Source organism: Gopherus flavomarginatus, chromosome 10 (assembly GCF_025201925.1).
Source record: "Gopherus flavomarginatus isolate rGopFla2 chromosome 10, rGopFla2.mat.asm, whole genome shotgun sequence".
Lineage (NCBI taxonomy): Eukaryota > Metazoa > Chordata > Testudines > Testudinidae > Gopherus > Gopherus flavomarginatus.
Window position 1 is genome coordinate 80,980,685 of NC_066626.1, and position 19,446 is coordinate 81,000,130.

General features: G+C 60.5%; 1 protein-coding gene across 1 annotated transcript; it reads right to left on the reverse strand.

Annotated features, from left to right (window-relative positions):
- Window positions 1-8,546: 8,546 nt before the first annotated feature.
- On the reverse strand, window positions 8,547-19,029 carry CRYBA2 (crystallin beta A2). The gene is made up of 5 exons (XM_050917193.1): window positions 18,950-19,029; window positions 16,208-16,379; window positions 15,661-15,802; window positions 10,070-10,212; window positions 8,547-8,724 (listed from the first exon to the last, which is right to left on the reverse strand). The coding sequence occupies exons 2-5, from the start codon at window positions 16,363-16,365 to the stop codon at window positions 8,577-8,579; spliced, it is 591 nt and encodes a 196-aa protein (XP_050773150.1). The 5' UTR covers window positions 16,366-16,379; window positions 18,950-19,029; the 3' UTR covers window positions 8,547-8,576.
- Window positions 19,030-19,446: the final 417 nt, after the last annotated feature.

A 19,446-nucleotide genomic window follows, 5' to 3' on the forward strand; every position in this document is an offset into this window, starting at 1 on the left:
GCTTCCCTGTCACACTCTCCCCTCCTACCCTGTGACACTGATCCTTGCCCTGTCACACTCCCACCCCCATTACACTCTGTGACGGAGCAGGGAGCAGGGCGGATTTGACCTGGGAATGTTGCAGGGGAGTTACACTGGGGATGAGAAGGAAGCTACGAGCTGTAAACTGAGCCAGGAGGGGGGGTGGGAAAAGTGACACCTTCTGCCCGGGAGACTGAACACAGGAGAGGAGGAGCAGAGGGGAGGGGGGAGAAAGCGGCTGGAGGAATTTTTAGGTTCAGTTTGGGGCTGGGGGGTGCAAAGCAGGGAACCCCAAGCTGGGGTCTAAGCTCCCTGAACCCCCAGAAGGACTTGATTGAGGGGTTCTGGTTGTACCTACACGCTTGGCTTGGGACTGTTCCTGTCGGCTAATAAACCTTCTGTGTGACTGGCTGGCTGAGAGTCCCGGTGAATCCCAGGAAGAGGGGTGCAGGGCCCTGACTCCCTGAGACTCCATAACACACTCACCTTACCCTCTCCCCTATCTTGTCACACTCACATCCTTCCTGTCACACTCAACCCACCCTGTCACACCCACATCCTCCCTGTCACACTCACCCTCACTATCACACTCACCCCCTCCTGCCCTTTCACACTCACCCCTGCCATGGCACACTCACTCCAACCCCGTTATACTAATCTCACCCTCTTCCCTACCTTGTCAGACTCACCCCTGCCACGTCACACTCACCCCACCCTGTCAAACTCGCCCCCTCCATCAGACTCACCCCTCCCACCGCGTCACACTCTTCCCCTCCCCATTGCTATCTCCTCTCATCATCACACTCATCCCTTCTGGTCCTGCCCCCCAACATCACACTCCCCACCCCTCCCATTCCTCCTCGGGGTCATGGTCCCCTGCACTCCCGCCCCCTGACTGCCACGCTCACTCTTCCCAAGATCCTGGTACATGCCTAGGGCCCACCTCTGCCTGGACAGGGGCGTCCTGCAGTAGCAGGTCTGGATGCCATGACCCAGGAGGCCCCTCCCAGCCCTGTGTCCCTATGCAGAGCCAAGGACTGACCGTTTGTGGCTAACCTACCCTGGGGCAGCCTGAGGCCTCAGCTGTGGCCTGCCTGCAGGACTTGCAGCCACCATAGGTTAGCCTGGGCCCAGGATCACTCCAGCCATGCCCCTTCCCACCCAGGAACACCTTGTGCTGGGGACTCCTCGGGGAGAGGGTGTCGCAGAGTCTCCAGGTGAAGCTCTGGAACTGCTCCCCACAAAGCCAGACAGGACTCTGGGGAGCCTCCTCTCCCTTGGAGCAGTGTCCATGAAGTAAAAGGCCCATATCCTATTCCCCAACCCCCTGAGCCAGTCAGAGCCTCTGATCTGGCTGGATCAGAACCAGTTCCCTTGAGGTAAAAAGCCCCATATCCCATTCTCTTTCCCCCTCATGGAATCACAGTCTTTCTTAAAGGCATTTATTAAAGAAAACAGTTATAACTGTAGACACAAACAAACAGACTTCTACACAGCTTGAATTCCAGCTTTGTCTCCATTGTTTACCAGGGACTATGCCCTCTCTGGCCCACTGTACAGCATACAAAGACCTTCAGCGGATAGATAATATAACTGCAAATACATATCATTATTGAGGGGACCCAGAAGGTAATACAGCTCCTAGCTATAACCCCGCCTGCCCAGATTTCTGTGCAGAAATAATGGGGGAACAGCATCTTTCCCACTCTCAGTCCCAACCCCTAAACTAAGTGTGCAGAATGTCATCCCCATGGAACTCCAGTGGCAAGGGGTGTGCACAGGGAGATGGTGCCACAAAGCTGACTTGGTAGGGCAATTTACAGTCTAAATAGACATGATCCAGATGAGGAAAAGGATGGCAGAGGCCCTGTGTAGGTGCTCAGGTAGCCTAGGGAGCTCATGGTATAACAGTCTATGGAGTATCCCATTCCCTCATCCCTAAAAGCCATCCAAACAGCCCCTTGGCCTGGATGATGACTGCAGTGTGAATTGGATCTGTCCTTCATGCCCCTTAATCCAAGGGCGTGGGTTAGGGGTGGGTGTCCCAGGGCAGCATGTCAGAAAGGCCTGGATAATATGGTGGCCACAGACCCCAATTCGAGTCACGCGCTAATGTAAGGACAACGGGACATTCTGACCTGAGTGCAGGGGGAGACAACAGGAAATAGAAAACCATCAGCTGAAATCTGGTGATGGGGGATGTGATCCTCAGAGTACAGAACCATTGGGTCGCTCACCTCCCCCGCACCCACGCCCTCCCTCCCGCCTCCTTCCATTCATACATGGAGCTTTCCCTGCCCGGTGGGTTCTCCTCGCGCGTCCCAGACTTGCTTTAGCTGCCTGAGTCCTTCTAACCAACCGCAGGCAACTGAAAACAAGCCTGACACACAGAGGGGGAAGGGGGATCCGGTCTGAGGACAGCAGGGCAGCTCGTGGGCCAGCGACTGTGCCAGGCTCCGAGCCCAGCTCCCAGACTCCTGGCCAGAGAAGATACCTGGGTCCAACCTGTACCCAAGCAGTTAGTTCTTTCTTCTCTGAATGTCCTGTGGTGACCAGAGCGTGGCAGGCCAGCCGACCACTGAGCTCGGCTGTTGTTGAGAGAAAGGACAGGACCCACTCCACCCGGGCAGACCGCTCCCCCCATGGCCAGCGCATGGAGCCTGACTGCCCTCTCCCCCACACCTGGGCACAAACCACAGGCATCCAGACAGGGGAGCAGCTGACACTCCCTCTTCACGGGGGTGCCAGGCCGAGGCAGGAAGCAAAGAACAGGGACTCCTGAGAGGGTGCAGGGCAGTGCTGAGCCGGGGTGCAGGGCAGCAGTTGATCGGGGGGCGGGGCCCTCCTGGGCCACTCCAGGGCAGAGATGAGCCAGGCTTTGGAGAACAGGAGGAAGATGCAAAGCTGCATAAATACCTACCGTGCCCAGATGCTAGGGTGCTGACCTCCCACGCCTCCAGATTCAGCTCCTGGCTCTCCCCACAGCCTGGGGGTTGGGACTAGGACAGGAATAACAGGGCTGGGGTTGCAGGCCAGAGCTGAGACACTTCAGCAGAGCTTTGGGGGTGGGCAGGGGGGATGTGGAGCTGAGCTAGCAGGGGAGCTGTGGGATGGGACTGAGGGTCATCGGCAGGGCTGGGTACATGCCAGGGGGCAGTCCAAGGCTGACATAGCAGAAGGGGGTTAAAGGTTGGCATTGAGGGGTGTTGGCAGAGCAGTGGGGTGTGAGGAGCCCAGGGCTGGGATAGCAGGAGTGGGGTGGGGGCTCAGCACAGGTCGGAGGGGGTGTTATTTGGGCAGCACCTTTCCATACCAGTCCAGTCTCTCCGCAGCGCTGGCAGCATCTCACCGTCCGCCCAGAGCAAGAAATCCATGGCCAGAAAAAGTGGGGGAAGCTGGTGGGTCACCTGGAGCCCCCTAGCCCTGCAGGGAAGTGTCCTGGCCTTAGAGCAGCAGACTGAGGAAAGTGCCAGCCCAACACAGCAGGGCAATTCTCCAACCCTCCTCTGCCAGCGCGCCAGGCCTCCAGCTCCCCTTGGAACCAGCAGCACCCTAGGGGGCAAAGCGCGAGGCGAGCCGAGCCGAGCCGAGCTGTGCAGAGCTGAGCCGCCTGCCAGGGCTCCACTCACCGGGCGGAGCGGGCAGGCGGGGTCGAAAGCTGACGTGTCCCTGGCCTGCACCGCACCGGGCCGCTCAGGTGCGCTACCTGCCTGGGCAGGGTGGGCCGCAGCCGGCTGTGCAGGAATGTGTTTGTGGAAGGGGAGAGGCCGCCCCGCACTTCCTTATAGGAGCAGTGGGAGCAGGGTGTGCCGGGCTGAGCCGGCGGCTGGTGGGGAAGAAAGGGGGGGTTACTGGAGGGGGGGGGAAGGGACGGGAGGGGGCGGGGCTGGTTTCGGGGTGGGGGTGGAGAGGGAGAGGGTGTTGCGGGATAATTTTAGAAACCGGGATTCCCGAGCCATGGGATTAGAGGCAGCTGCTCCCCCTCTGTGTCCTGAGAACAGGGAGGTCCCGATCCTGAAAGGTGCCCAAGTGCCCTTGAAATCAGCGGGGGTCTGACACCCAACGACCTCGGAGGGTCCAGGCCTAAACCCCTCCCTCTCCGGGGCCTGGGGGGGACCCTTCGCGGTGGCGCCCCTACCCCCGTGGGGCAGAGAGAGAGGCCAGGCTTTCCCCGGAGCGAAGCAGCGACAGAGCCAGGGAGAGAACCCTGGAGTCCGGGGTCCTGGACCCCTGGTTTAGCCCCTGTCAATTCCAGGGTGCCCTGAGCAGCGCCAGAGTGTCACGGCTCCCCGGCCCGGAATCAGCCCAGGTCTCTGCCCCAGTCACCCCCTGTGGGGCCCTGCCCCAGAGCCCCGGGGGTGTTTGCAGAGGAGCGGCGGGTGCCCAGCGCCTGGGGGTGTCCGCCCGAGCAGCTGGGGAGGGGACCGGTGCTGGGCCCTGTGTGGGGAGGGGGACGGATTATCGCAGGCTCCGCACCGGGGTCTCTTTGGGCCAAAGGGGGGTCTCCAGGTGGGACTTTTCCCGCCGAGGCTCCGAGCAGGGGGCTCCCCGCGCTCCCCCGCTGCTCCAGGGCCCGGTCGGGGGAGGCGGAGCCCGGGCGGCCCGGAGCCGGAGCCGGATCCCGGTGCGGATGTGACAGCGTGGCCGGGGCTGCCGGGCCGGGAGGCGCAGACATGGGGCGCTCAGCGGCGGGTGTGTGGGGAGGGAGATTGACATGGGGGGCGGGTTACGGGGTCAGGGTCTGCCCGGGAGCCGGGCTGCGCCCCACATGAGATGTCCAGTAACCCCCCGGCCCCGCTGCAGCCCCTGGTGTCCCCAGTTGTGCTCCTGGCCCCAGGGAGGGACTGCCGCAAAGCCCCCTGGCCGTGCCCCTAATACCCCCACAGAATCCCCTCGTCATCCCCAGGGAATACCCCTAACTGCCCCCATGGATTACCTCAACTGCCCCCGCAACTCACCCCAATTGCCCCTATGGATCACCCCAACTGCTCCATAACTCACCCCCAACTGCCCCACAACTCACCCCTAACTGCCCCCATGGATCACCTCAACTGCCCCACAACTGATCCCAACTGCCCCTCACAACTCACCCCTAGCTGCCCCCATGGATCACTCTAACTGCCCCCATGGATCACCCCTAACTGCCCCACAACTGATCCCAACTGCCCCTCACAACTCACCCCTAGCTGCCCCCATGGATCACCCCTAACTGCCCCACAACTCACTAACTGCCCCACAACTCACCCCTAACTTCCCGCACAGATCACTCCTAACTGCCCCCCACTGTAGTTCACTTGACCATATACTGCTTCTGTTAGGATTATTCCCCCCCCCCCAGCCCACCTGGGACCTTCTGCCCCCTCATGTCCCACCTAGCCCCGTCCCCTGGGCCATGGCTGATGGTGCCAAGGGCAGGCGGGAGCTGCGGGATGTTTGTGATAGAGCCCAGGGTTCTCATTCACCCCCACCCGCAGGTCAGCGGTGCTGCCCCCTCCATTCCCCTGGCCTCACAGTTTTCTGCCTCTGAACCAGCGGGTGTTGAAGCCACAGGAGGTGGGACTGGGGTCACCGGGGTGGGGTGGGGTCTGTCTGTGACCGGTGTCCTTAAGGGCACCAGTCCCAGCGCTGTTTGTACTGTTCCCTATCTCTGTTTTTTCTTCAAGCCCCAGCTGCCGGAGTCATGGGACTTTGGGAAACTCTCGGCTTCCATGGAAAGAAAAGGAAGTTCCTCACCCTCCGGGCTGCGGCAAAAAGCCTAGAAACCTGCCCCCCGCAGACTCAAAAGCAAATCAACAAACACAACCCACTGGCTCCTCTGTGAAATCTCCTGGTTTTTAAGGCAGTTTCATGGACTAGGGGCCCTGGCTGGCGATTTCTGAACACTTGGAATTGGTCCCAGTGGCTGGTGTGTAGCCGCCCCTGCCCACCCCAGGTGTGCAAAGAAACTCTGCTCCCTGCCACCCCTGCCTCACCCCCCCATGCACTCCCCACCCCCAGCCGCTGGTCCTGCCTCACCCCTCCAACCCCTCTTCTGCCACCCCTGCCTCACTCCCCCCACACACTTCACCCCCACACACACACACCCCACCCCCATCCTCTGGCCCTGCCTCACCCTCCCCACACACACACCCCACCCCCATCCGCTGGCCCTGCCTCACCCTCCCCACACACACACCTCACTCCCATCCGCTGGCCCTGCCTCACTCCCCCAACCCTCCTTCTGCAGGCCCTGCCTCACCCCCGCAACCCCGCCTTCTGCTGGCCCTGCCTCACCCCCATACACACACCCCACCCCCATCCACTGGCCCTGCCTCACCCCCCGAACCCCCCTTCTGCTACCCCTGCCTCACTCCCCCCACGCACCCCACCCCCCACACACACACCCCACCCCCATCCGCTGGCCCTGCCTCACCCCCCCAAACCCCCCTTCTGCCAGCCCTGCCACACACCCCCCACACACCCCTATCCGCTGGCCCTGCCATACCCCCCCCCACACACACACACACCACCCCCATCCGCTGGCCCTGCCTCACCCCCCCAACCCTCCTTCTGCAGGCCCTGCCTCACCCCCCCCCACACACACCCCACCCCCATCCTATGGCCCTGCCTCACCCCCCCAACCCTCCTTCTGTTGGCCCTGCTTCATCCCCGCAATCCCCCCTTCTGCTGGCCCTGCCTCACCCCACACACACACACCCCACCCCCATCCGCTGGCCCTGCCTCACCCCCCCAACCCCCTTCTGCTGGCCTTGCCTCACCCCCACACACACACCCCACCCCCATCCGCTGGCCCTGCCTCACCCCCGCAACCCCCCCTTCTGCTGGCCCTGCCTCACCTCCCCACACACACCCCACCCCCATCCGCAGGCCCTGCCTCACCCCCCCAACCCCCTTCTATTGACCCTGCCTCACCCCCCCACACACACCCCACCCCCATCCGCTGGCCCTGCCTCACCCCCACACACACACACCGCACCCCCATCCGCTGGCCCTGCCTCACCCCCCCAACCCCCTTCTGCTGACCCTGCCTCACCCCCCCCACACACACACCCCACCCCCATCCGCTGGCCCTGCACCTCCCCATCCACTTCTGTACCCAGCCATTTGCTCCAGTTGCCCTGGCTCGGGCTCCCACCCCCCCTCGCCCCACATTCTCCACTCATCCAGCACCGGCCTCCTCCCCGGCTGCAGCGCCCCCATATCCCGGGCTCTCCGTCCCCCTCGACGGGTGATTGCAGCAGCCCCGTGCGGCCAAGCAGGAGGATTGTGACAGGCTGAGACACGTGCTGGGATCAGATCCTCCCCGCCCCAGCAGCCACACTCCTACGTCAGCACTTTCCTTCTGCCCCTGCCAGGACCCGGACACGGGCCCCAGGCTTGAGCCCTTTCTGTGGGGTAGCCAGTATAGGACTCTCGCCTTGTCCCCGCGTGGCTTTTCACATTATGGATGAAATGATCTGGGCAGTCCCTGTGTGTGAGAGAGCAAGCAAGAGCACACTGCCCTCTGCTGTCTGCACTCCAACTGCTCCACCATGTGTTGGACTCTATACTGCTAACAGCGAAGGGGATTCTCCTTTGGAGCAGGTGCTTTCTGGAGAGGGGGGATCTGTCCCAGCTGTTGTGAAGCTCACAGCAGGGTGCCCGATGGTAACCCAGAGGGGCTAAGTGGCCACTGAGTTGCACTAATTTGCAATCAGAAAGGCCAGGAGGTGTGCGTGGGATGGAGGCAAATTGGTCCCGGCAGGTGACCCCCACCCCATTGATCTGGGAGGGGAGAACTGAGCTTGTGTGTTCAATGCCTCCGAGGGGGCTGCAGACCCGGTGATCCCCCCGGCTACCCGGTGTGCAGCTGATGCAGCGCCACCCTGTCAGCTCGCAGAGACTTCCGGTGCCCGAGTGTCACTGAGCAGTGCGTGCGCACCCATGCGTGTGCAGCGGCCTGAGTGCGCGTACAAAGCCAGTGCTCCGGTGCACACTCAGTCCTGCACACTCACGCCCGGCTGTGCCGCACTGGGCAGGGAGGGAGGGTCTGGCTCTGCCCTGGGGCAGGGGCAGCAGGGGGCCTCCAAGGCTCTTTTGGTGCCAACCCCTGTTGGCATCCCTGTGTGGGAGAGGAAAAGAGTAGGACCAGATGATGGAATGGCCCCGTCTGACCTCTGCCCGCTCCTCAATGTCTCTTTCTCCAGATGCCCACCCCCGTCTGGGCTACGAGCCCGGCTCCTGCAGAGACCTGGGGGGCAATGGGGGAGCTCCCTTTTCATTTGCACCATTCCCTGCCCATCGGCCTCTTCATCCACCCAGCCATGAGCCCGAGGGTTTGCCGGTGCTTTGCGCGCTCTCTCAGGGGGCTCAGCGTTGGGGGTTCCCCCTGGAACGGCCCAGAGTGGTTGGTGTTTTGTCCCAGTGACAGAAAAGTGGCAGAAAGAGGCCGTGGAGGCACCGTTTCCCCAGCCCCCCACCTCCCTGGCCCAGCTTTCACCCGGACAGAGACGCGAGCGGCCGAGCCTGGTTCGAGACGCCTTTATTCGTTAGCAGGTGCAGGGCCTGGCTCCGGCTCAGTGCTGGATGCGGCGGATGGACTGGACCTGGTTGGTGTGGGCCTGGGAGCTGAACTCCGTGTACTTTGGGAACTCGCCGTTCTGCCTGTCCCGCTCCAGCACGTACTGGTAGCCCCGGTACCCCGGGTACTGGTACGCGACCCACCTGCAGGGGGGGCAAAGCATTGCCATGGGGCAGCCCCTCCTGAGCACGCGGGGGTCCCGCTTCAGGGCTGGAGAAGGGGGATGCTCTCCCCATCCTTATGGGGTCTCCCACTTCCTCCCTTTGGGGCTGACAAACATGCACCCTCCTCTGAGCCTCTCTCAGCCTCCCTCGAATTCGGGGCCCCTTCATCCCCCAAATGCCTGGCCCCTCACCCATTCTCCCCCACTCGCAGTGCAAGTTTCAGCTGCAACCTCCCAGCCGAGCTCAGGGATCGGGATGGGGCATAGGGCCTAGTGAATCATAGACTCATAGACTATCAGGGTTGGAAGGGACCTCAGGAGGGATCTAGTCCAACCCCCTGCTCAAAGCAGGACCAACCCCAACTAAATCATCCCAGCCAGGGCTTTGTCAAGCCTGACCTTAAACACCTCTAAGGAAGGAGATTCCACCACCTCCCTAGGGAACCCATTCCAGTGCTTCATCACCCTCCTAGTGAAATAGTTTTTCCTAATATCCAACCTAGACCTCCCCCACTGCAACTGGAGACCATTACTCCTTGTTCTGTCATCTGCTACCACTGAGAACAGTCTAGATCCATCCTCTTTGGAACCCCCTTTCAGGTAGTTGAAAGCAGCTATCAAATCCCCCCTCATTCTTCTCTTCTGCAGACTAAACAAGCCCAGTTCCCTCAGCCTCTCCTCATAAGTCATGTGCCCCAGCCCCCTAATCATTTTTGTTGCCCTCCGCTGGACTCTTTCCAATTTTTCCACATCCTTCTCTGTGGAGCCCAAAACTGGACACAGGACTCCAGCTGAGGCCTCACCAATGCTGAATAGAGGGGAATGATCACGTCCCTCGATCTGCTGGCAATGCCCCTACTAATGCAGCCCAATATGCCGTTAGCCTTCTTGGCAATGCGAGCACACTGCTGACTCCTATCCAGCTTCTCGTCCACTGTAACCCCCAGGTCCTTTTCTGCAGAACTGCTGCCTAGCCTAGTGCATAGGGCCTGGGATGGTGCATAGGTCCCAGGATGGTGCATAGGGCCCAGGATGGTGCATAGGTCCCAGGATGGTGCATAGGGTCCGGGATGGTGCATAGGGACTGGGGTGGTGCATAGGGCCCGGGATGGTGCATAGGGACTGGGGTGGTGCATAGGGCCCAGGATGGTGCATAAGGACTGCAATGAAGTTTAGTGCCCAATCCAGCCAGGCGCAGTGCACTCTGGATGGCCAGTGAGCCCAGTGGATGCTGGGGGTGCTGAGCACCCTACCAGCCGGGCCCAGTGAGGTGACTGTCCCGGGGTCACTCAGCCTAGGGCACCCCACAGCTGGAGGCTACTTACGCTCCCAAGTTCACCTTGATAGAAGCCACCTCTTTGCTGCCCCAGCCCATGGCCTGCAGCGAGGGGAAGTCGTCGCTCAGCTCAAACTTCCGCCCCTGGAAGTTCTCCGCCTCGTAGAGGGTGACTTTGCTGTCGCTGTGGTTCTGTGTGGGGACGAGGCAGGTCAGGACAGGGCCCCCAAAGCCAGACAGGGCTCCCCACTCTCCCCCCTCTCCAGCCCCCCCTTCCCTCGTGCCCTCTGGGCTCTGTGCCCAGCCCCTCTCCCCTGGCAGCGCTGCTATCCCTATGGCTTCTGCCATTCGAGGGCGGGGCTGCAGGCCCCCCAGGCCTGTGGCAAGGCAGCCACACCCTGCTCAGTCAGCGGGGTGCTCCGGGGAGGGGAGGGGAGAGCCGATGCTCCTGACAGCACCTGGTCTTTCTTTCTCAGCTGCCTCCTTAACTTGAAATCACCGGCCTCGGCTGGAGACGCCCTCCCCCAGCTCCCAGTGCCGAGGGCACATGCTGCCAAGGGCTGGGCCAGGCCAGGGAAAAAACAAAGGGTCCCACGCTGGTGCCAGGCGCTGCACAGACCAGCACAAGGCGGCCCTGCCCCAGTGACAGGGACAAGGCAGACGAAGCTGAGACACCCAGGGGAGGCAGGGGAGGGTTCCCTCAAGTCCTAGCGCAGTGCATTCACCACCAGGTCAGCCATGCAAACCTCTCCAGCTACCAGCCCCTATGTCCTGCTCCCCATTCCTCTCCCCTCCCAGAGACACCTGCCCCAGAGCCACCCAGGGAGCTGGGGGCCGGAGCTGGCCAGGTCCCGGTAGGGTGACCAGATGGCCCGATTTCATAGGGACAGTCTCGATTTTTGGGTCGTTTTCTTATACAGGCTCCTATTACCCCCTACTCCCGTCCTGATTTTGCACATTTGCTGTCTGGTCAGCCTAGGTCCTGGTCTCACTCCGGAGGATGCTCGTGCGCTTGCCTCTCCCTGGTGCCTGCGCCTGCCTGGGGGATGCACTGGTACCCCCGTGCCAGGGCGCCAGAGGCAGGTGAGCAAAGATGCCAAACACCCAGCGGTCTCGGGGCCAGTCCAGTTGCTACCCCTGCTTGGGCTCTGGGGGCTTCTCGAGGCCTGAGCTGTCTCTTCTAGAGAGGGACGATGCAGACGCTCTGGACAGCCATGGCCTGCGTCTGCCCACCGGGCACCAAGAGCCAGGCTGGCAGACTGGTGGGCACCAAGGGGTTAATCTCAAGCCCAGCACTAGACGTGGTGCTGTCTCCCCCCCCAGCTCCCCTGTCCGCATTGTTCCCCACTGAGCAGCCCTGCCAGTGAGCAGCGATCTTATCTCAGCCCCTTTATTAAAGCCTGAGCATATCTGCCTGGCAGTTATTAAAACGCCAGGGCGGGAGGCGGGGCTGGAGCCAGGGGACGTGCTAGGGTTTAAAGCCCCCACGTCTCTGCAGATGGAGCGATAGGGCCGCAGCCTGGCAGGGGAGAGAGCCGAGACCTGGGTGGGAATGTCCGGTGAGGTCACAGCAATGTCCCTTCCCGGTGTCCCTGGCCCCAGCTGGCAGGAGTGTGCCCCATGCCAGGCTGCTCCTTTGCCATCGAGCACCCCCCTTCTCCGGGTAGCCTGGCACAGCCCAAACAGCGGCTCTTCAGTTCCCCTGCGCTAGCCTCACCTGCTCCCGGGTCGGGGGGTGGGGGGGCTTAAACGCTGAGCGCTGCCGGCTGCCCCGTGTGTTTAGAATCACAAAATCAGTTCGTGAGAGAGAGCCGAGAAGGGGTTTTAACCAGCAGCCTACTGCTGATCTGTAACGGCAGTGACCTGGCAACGGTACGACTGTCTGTCTGTCTGTCTGTCCATCCCCAGCCACCCCCTCTATCCATCTATCCCAATCCACCCCCTCTATCTATCTATCCCCAGCCACCCCCTCTATCTATCTATCCCCAGCCACCCCCTCTATCTATCTATCTATCCTCAGCCACCCCATCTATCTGTCTATCTATCCCCAGCCACCCCCTCTATCTATCTATCCATCCCCATACACCCCCTCTATCTATCTATCTATCCCCAGCCACGCCCTCTATCTATCTATCCATCTATTCCCATCCACCCCCTCTATCTATCTATTTATCCCCAGCCACCCCCTCCTATCTATCTATCCCCATCCACCCCCTCTATCTATCTATCCATCTATTCCCATCCACCCCCTCTATCTATCTATCTATCCCCAGCTACCCCCTCCTATCTATCTATCCATCTATTCCCATCCACCCCCTCTATCTATCTATATATCCTCAGCCATCCCATCTATCTATCTATCTATCCCCATCCACCCCCTCTGTCTATCTATCTATCTATCCCCAACGACCCCATCTATCTATCCATCTATCCCCATCCACCCCCTCTATCTATCTATCCATCCCCATCCACCCCCTCTATCTATCTATCCCCAGCCACGCCCTCTATCTATCTATCTATCTATCTATCCCCAGCCACCCCATCTATCTATCCATCTATACCCATCCACCCCCACTATCTATCTATCCCCAGCCACCCCATCTATCTATCCATGTATCCCCATCCACCCCCTCTGTCTATCTATCCATCTATCCCCATCCACCCCCTCTATCTATCTATCCATCCCCATACACCCCCTCTATCTATCTATCCCCAGCCACGCCCTCTATCTATCTATCCCCATCCACCCCCTCGTATCTATCTATCTATCTATCTATCTATCTATCTATCTATCTATCCCCAGCCACCCCATCAATCTATCCATCTATCCCCATCCACCCCCTCTATCTATCTATCCATCTATCCCCATCCACCCCCTCTGTCTATCTATCCATCTATCCCCATCCACCCCCTCTATCTATCCATCTATCCCCATCCACCCCCTCTATCTATCTATCCATCCCCATACACCCCCTCTATCCATCTATCCCCATCCACCCCCTCTATCTATCTATCCATCCCCATACAACCCCTCTATCTATCTATCCCCAGCCACGCCCTCTATCTATCTATCTCCATCCACCCCCTCTGTCTATCTATCCATCTATCCCCATCCACCCCCTCTATCTATCTATCCATCCCCATACACCCCCTCTATCTATCTATCTATCCCCAGCCACGCCCTCTATCTATCTATCCCCATCCACCCCCTCGTATCTATCTATCTATCTATCTATCTATCCCCAGCCACCCCATCTATCTATCCATCTATCCCCATCCACCCCCTCTATCTATCTATCCATCTATCCCCATCCACCCCCTCTGTCTATCTATCCATCTATCCCCATCCACTCCCTCTATCTATCTATCCATCCCCATACACCCCCTCTATCCATCTATCCCCATCCACCCCCTCTATCTATCTATCCATCCCCATACATCCCCTCTATCTATCTATCTATCCCCAGCCACGCCCTCTATCTATCTATCCCCATCCACCCCCTCTGTCTATCTATCTATCCCCAGCCACCCCCTCTATCTATCTATCTATGCCCAGCCACCCCATCTATCTATCCATCTATCCCCATCCACCCCCTCTATCTATCCATCTATCCCCAGCCACCCCCTCTATCTATCTATCCATCCCCATACACCCCCTCTATCTATCTATCCCCAGCCACGCCCTCTATCTATCTATCCCCATCCACCCCCTCGTATCTATCTATCTATCTATCTATCTATCTATCCCCAGCCACCCCCTCTATCTATCCATCTATCCCCATCCACCCCCTCTATCTATCCATCTATCCCCAGCCACGCCCTCTATCTATCTATCCCCATCCACCCCCCCTATCTATCTATCCCCATCCACCCCCTCTATCTATCCATCTATCTATCCCCAGCCACCCCCTCTATCTATCTATCTATCCATCTATCCCTATCCACCCCCTCTATCTATCTATCTATCCCCATCCACCCCCTCTATCTATCTATCTATCCCCATCCACCCCCTCTATCTATCTATCTATATATCTATCCCCAGCCACCCCATCTATCTATCCATCTATCCCCATCCACCCCCTCTATCTATCTATCCCCATCCACCCCCTCTATCTATCTATCTATCCCCATCCACCCCCTCTGTCTATCTAACTATCTATCTATCCCCATCCACCCCCTCTATCTATATATCTATTCCCAGCCACCACATCTATCTATCCATCTATCCCCATCCACCCGCTCTATCTATCCATCCCCATACACCCCCTCTATCTATCTATCTATCTATCCCCATCCACCCCCTCTGTCTATCTATCTATCTATCCCCATCCACCCCCTCTATCTATCTATCTATCTATCTATCCCCAGCCACCCCATCTATCTATCCATCTATCCCCATCCACCCCCTCTATCTATCCATCTATCCCCAGCCACCCCCTCTATCTATCTATCCCCACCCACCCCCTCTATCTATCTATCCCCAGCCACCCATGTATCTATCCATCTATCCCCATCCACCCCCTCTATCTATCCATCTATCCCCATACACTCCCTCTATCTATCTATCTATCTATCCCCAGCCACGCCCTCTATCTATCTATCCCCATCCACCCCCTCTGTCTATCTATCTATCTATCCCCATCCACTCCCTCTATCTATCTATCCCCAGCCACCCCATCTATCTATCCATCTATCCCCATCCACCCCCTCTATCTATCCATCTATCCCCAGCCACCCCCTCTATCTATCTATCCCCACCCACCCCCTCTATCTATCTATCCCCAGCCACCCATGTATCTATCCATCTATCCCCATTAACCCCCTCTCTCTCCATCTATCCCCATACACTCCCTCTATCTATCTATCGCCATCCACCCCCTCTATCTATCTATCCATCTATCCCCATCCACCTCCTCTATCTATCTATCTATCCCCATCCACCCCCTCTATCTATCTATCTATCCATCTATCCCCATCCACCCCCTCTATCTATCTATCTATCCCCAGCCACCCCCTCTATCTATCTATCTATCCATCTATCCCGATCCACTCCCTCTATCTATCTATCTATCCCCATCCATCCCCTCTATCTATCTATCTATCCCCAGCCACCCCATCTATCTATCTATCTATCCCCAGCCACCCCTTCTATCTATCTATGTATCCATCCCCAGCCACCCCATCTATCTATCCATCTATCCCCATCCACCCCCTCTATCTATCCATCCCCATACACCCCCTCTATCTAGCTATCCCCATCCACCCCCTCTATCTATCTATCTATCCCCATCCAGCCCCTCTATCTATCTATCCCCAGACACCCCCTCTATCTAGCTATCCCCATCCACCCCCTCTATCTATCTATCTATCCCCATCCACCCCCTCTATCTATCCCCATCCACCTCCTCTATCTATCTATCTATCTATCTATCTCCAGCCACCCCCTCTGTCTATCCATCCCTGCTCATCACCCAGGCATGAAGATGATATGAGATTTCCGTGAGCCATCCCATGGTCTCCTTGGCCCCAGGCGCCCTGCTGTGCCATGGCCCCTGGGCCAGCATGCCGAGCACGTGGGTGGAGATGGGGACGAGCCGGGGTGGGGGCGTGTTCGCGTGTTCGAAGGCGCGTCCGACTCACGGCGCATTTGATGGGCCGGAACGAGAGCAGGTGCTCGGTTCGGTAGCCGCTGTTTCCGCTCCAGGCCTCCCAGCAGGGATAGTCGCCCTTCTCCAGGATGAACTGCTGCCCCTGGTACTCTGGGTACTCGAAGCCCACCCAGCTGTGCGAGAGGGGGAGGGGACAGTGTCAGCAGCACCAGCACATCTGCAGGAACGTGCCCCCGAAAGCAGAGTCCCTGGGAGGAGGGGGCAGGGCAGGCCGCCAAGGGGCCCAGTCTGGGCTTCTCCCACCTGGACAGATCAGCTGCCCATTGCCCTCAGCACTGCCTGGAGGGAGGGATCCCGTCCCTCACCCTCATGCGCCCATTTCACAGCAGGAGAAACCAAGTCCCAGAGCAGGGAAGGAACTGGCCCAAGGTCACCCAGCAAGTCCGTGGCCGAGTTGGGGATAGGACCCAGGCGTGTGCTCTGACCCCTGCCCGGCGGCTCGCAGGAGGAGGCGGTGAGGGACAGAAGCTGACAGCACGTAGGGCTGGGGCAGATGGGGCTGGGGCCTGGGCACTTACGGGCCACTCTCCACTTTGATGGAGCGGAGCTTGCGGAACCCGCTGTCCATGATGCTGGGACACTCCAGCAGGAACTCGCTGCGCTTGCCCTGGAAATTCTCCTCCTCCCAGACCGTGAGCTTGAATGGGCCCAGGGCTTCCATGGGTGGGCTGGTCATTGGGAGCTCTCCAGCTGCAGAGACAAAGCCCGCCTCAGCCACACGAGACCTCCGCCCTGGCCCCCCGCAGCGACACGGCGCCAGCCAGTGCAGGGCACAACTCTCAGCTGGGCCCACAGGGGAATCGGGTTCCTGCAGCTCAACCGGCCCCATGGTTTGCCTCTGCCCCGAGGGGGGATAGCAGCACTGAGGGCTGGGGCAGCTACGTGTTGGGACTGAGGAGTTAGGGGCATGGACCCCAGGGCTGGGCTAGCAGGGAGCTGCGGGTCGAGAGTGAGGGGCACTGGCAGAGCTGGGTAGGGGAGCCCAGGGCTGGGCTAGCAGGGGCTGCGGGTCGGGATTGAGGGGCACCGGCAGAGCTGGGTAGGGGAGCCCAGGGCTGGGCTAGCAGGGGCTGCGGGTTGGGATTGAGGGGCACCAGCAGAGCTGGATAGGGGAGCCCAGGGCTGGGCTAGCAGGGGCTGCGGGTCGGGATTGAGGGGCACCGGCAGAGCTGGGTAGGGGAGCCCAGGGCTGGGCTAGCAGGGGCTGCGGGTCGGGAGTGAGGGGCACCGGCAGAGCTGGGTAGGGGAGCCCAGGGCTGGGCTAGCAGGGGCTGCGGGTTGGGATTGAGGGGCACCAGCAGAGCTGGATAGGGGAGCCCAGGGCTGGGCTAGCAGGGGCTGCGGGTCGGGATTGAGGGGCACCGGCAGAGCTGGGTAGAGGAGCCCAGGGCTGGGCTAGCAGGGGCTGCAGGTTGGGAGTGAGGGGCACTGGTAGAGCTAGGAGGCTGAGCCCAGAGGCTAGCAGGGGGCTGCACATCGGGAGTGAGGGGCACCAGCAGAGCTGTGCTGGAGCCAGGTTGCATTGTGCCCGCCTGTCCCATTCCCATCTCTTCCCAGGGCGCTCAGCCCCTCTCAGGACAGCTGGGAGTGCAACAGCCCCGCTTGCCAGCTGGGGGTGGGAGTGGGAGGGGACAGGACAGACCCTGGCTGGCAAATTCCTGAGAAATTCACTCCAGCAAAGGTGTGGCAGCAGCTGAGACCTCCCCTGCCCTCATCACCCCAGGCCCAGCCCCACTGGCCCCCCATCCCACTGCCCACAGGGGCCGGCAGTATGGGGGGGTCCTGCTGTGAGCTCTGCCCTTCCCCCATCAAGCAGGGGACAGTGCAGCCACTGGGGCTGAAAGAAGAGCAGCCCCATGGCTCAGCCCCACAGGGGCCCCTCCTGCCCCAGCGCCAGGCAGGACCGGCGCTAGGGGTTTGAGTGCCCTAGGCGGATGGGAATTTCGCCGCTTTGCGCTCTGGTCCCGCGGCTCTGGTGGAGCTGCCGCAGTCGTGCCTGCGGGTGGTTGACCGGAGCCGCACGAGGAGCCGACCGTCCGCACACGACTGTGGCAGCTCCACCAGAGCCTCCTGCCACCCCCTCCAGCAAAACGGAGCCCACCAATTCTTCTGGCGCCCTAGGCAATTGCCTAGGCTGCCTAAATGGTAGCACCGGCCCTGGAGCCAGGGCAGGATCATCCCATCTCTGGGTCAGTGCCCAGGAAGGGGGCTCCTGTGCCCCACCCAGGGAGGATCCTGCCCATGGCTGGATCCAGAGGTGGCCATGGATGGGGGTGGATGATGGCTCAGTAAATGGTGCCTGGATCCCCCAACGGGCTGAACGTCTGTCCCATAAAGCTGTGGGGCCCCCCATGGAAAGACGCCCCCAGTCCAGACCAGAAAGGCTCCTCTTTCTCCCTGCCATGCCTTCAGCCTTCCCCAGCCAGGCCCTGCTGCAGCCTGGTGCCCCTCTGCCCCAGAGCCTGGGCCCATGGATCCTTCCTGCTGCCAGGGGCGGCTCCAGGCCCCAGCATGCCAAGTGCGTGCTTGGGGTGGCATGCCGCGGGGGGCGCTCTGCCGGTCACCAGGGGGGCAGCAAGTGGCTCTGATGGACCTCCCGCAAACGTGCCTGTGGAGGGTCCGCTGGTCCCACAGCTTTCATGGAGCATCCGCAGGCATGCCTGTGGGAGGTCCCCCGGAGCCGCGGGACCGGCGACCGGCAGAGCACCCCCCGCGGCATGCCATCGTGCTTGGGGCAGCGAAATGGCTAGAGCCGCTCCTGCCTTTGGCAGCCCGGCTGCACCCAGGCCATGTCCCCGGACAAAGGCAGGACGGGGCTCTGGCTGGGCCGCACAGCTGGGGACATGCTGCAGAGATGTGGCTGCAGGCTGCCCACCCCCCCCCAGGAACCACCCCCCACCCTAAAAGCAGGGCAGCAGGTAGGGCACAGGCAGGCTCCTGGTCTCAGCACCCATTAGGATGCTCACGCAGCAATGGGGTGACTCCATGGCAGGGTTATCGGGGTGCATGGCAGATGTGCCCTTGTAGGAGGGCTCTGCCCCCCCCCCCAGCTTCCCTTATCCCGTGCCGGGGCAGGAGTGGGTGTGGGTGTGGGGGGGAGAGGAGGCAGGGGACAGCCAAGAACATGGGCAAGTCCCTGAAACCAGAATCCACCCCAAAATACCAATGTGCCAGCTGCACTGCCCCCCCAAGCGCCCTTAGAGAGTCTCGGGGGGGGGGGCGGCTGCAGGGGCCCAGGGGGTTCATAGCCTGATACTTACTTGGTCTGCAGGGCACAAAGATGAGGGTGGCACTGCGGGACTGGGGGTTTCCCAGGGCCTCTTATAGGCCGGCAGCTCAGAGCAGCGTGTGCACCAGCAGGCAGATCTGAGTCAGCGGGGGGAGCCTGGGGGAGGTCGGGGGGGCCAGGCGCCGGCTTGTCCAGTCCCCTCAGCCATTGTGGGGGGATCAGCCGCCCAGGCCGCACAATGGAAAGTGCTGGGCTGCACTCGCTCTGGAGCTCAGAGGCACAATACAGAAGCGCCTGATGCTCCACTTTCCTTTCTCCCACAGCACAATGCGCCCATGTTGGGGGGATTAGGGGCAGAGCCAGGGCCCGGTGGGACGTCATCCGGGGGGGGACAGTGGTGTCACGGAGGGGCAGGAGCTGCGCTGCTTGCTGGGTCACTTGATGAAAAGCCACGGTGGAGGCCAGGGGACGCTGGGGCAGATGCTTCCCTTCCTTGGGTCACTGATGCCAAGCTGTGCCAGGCCCCCT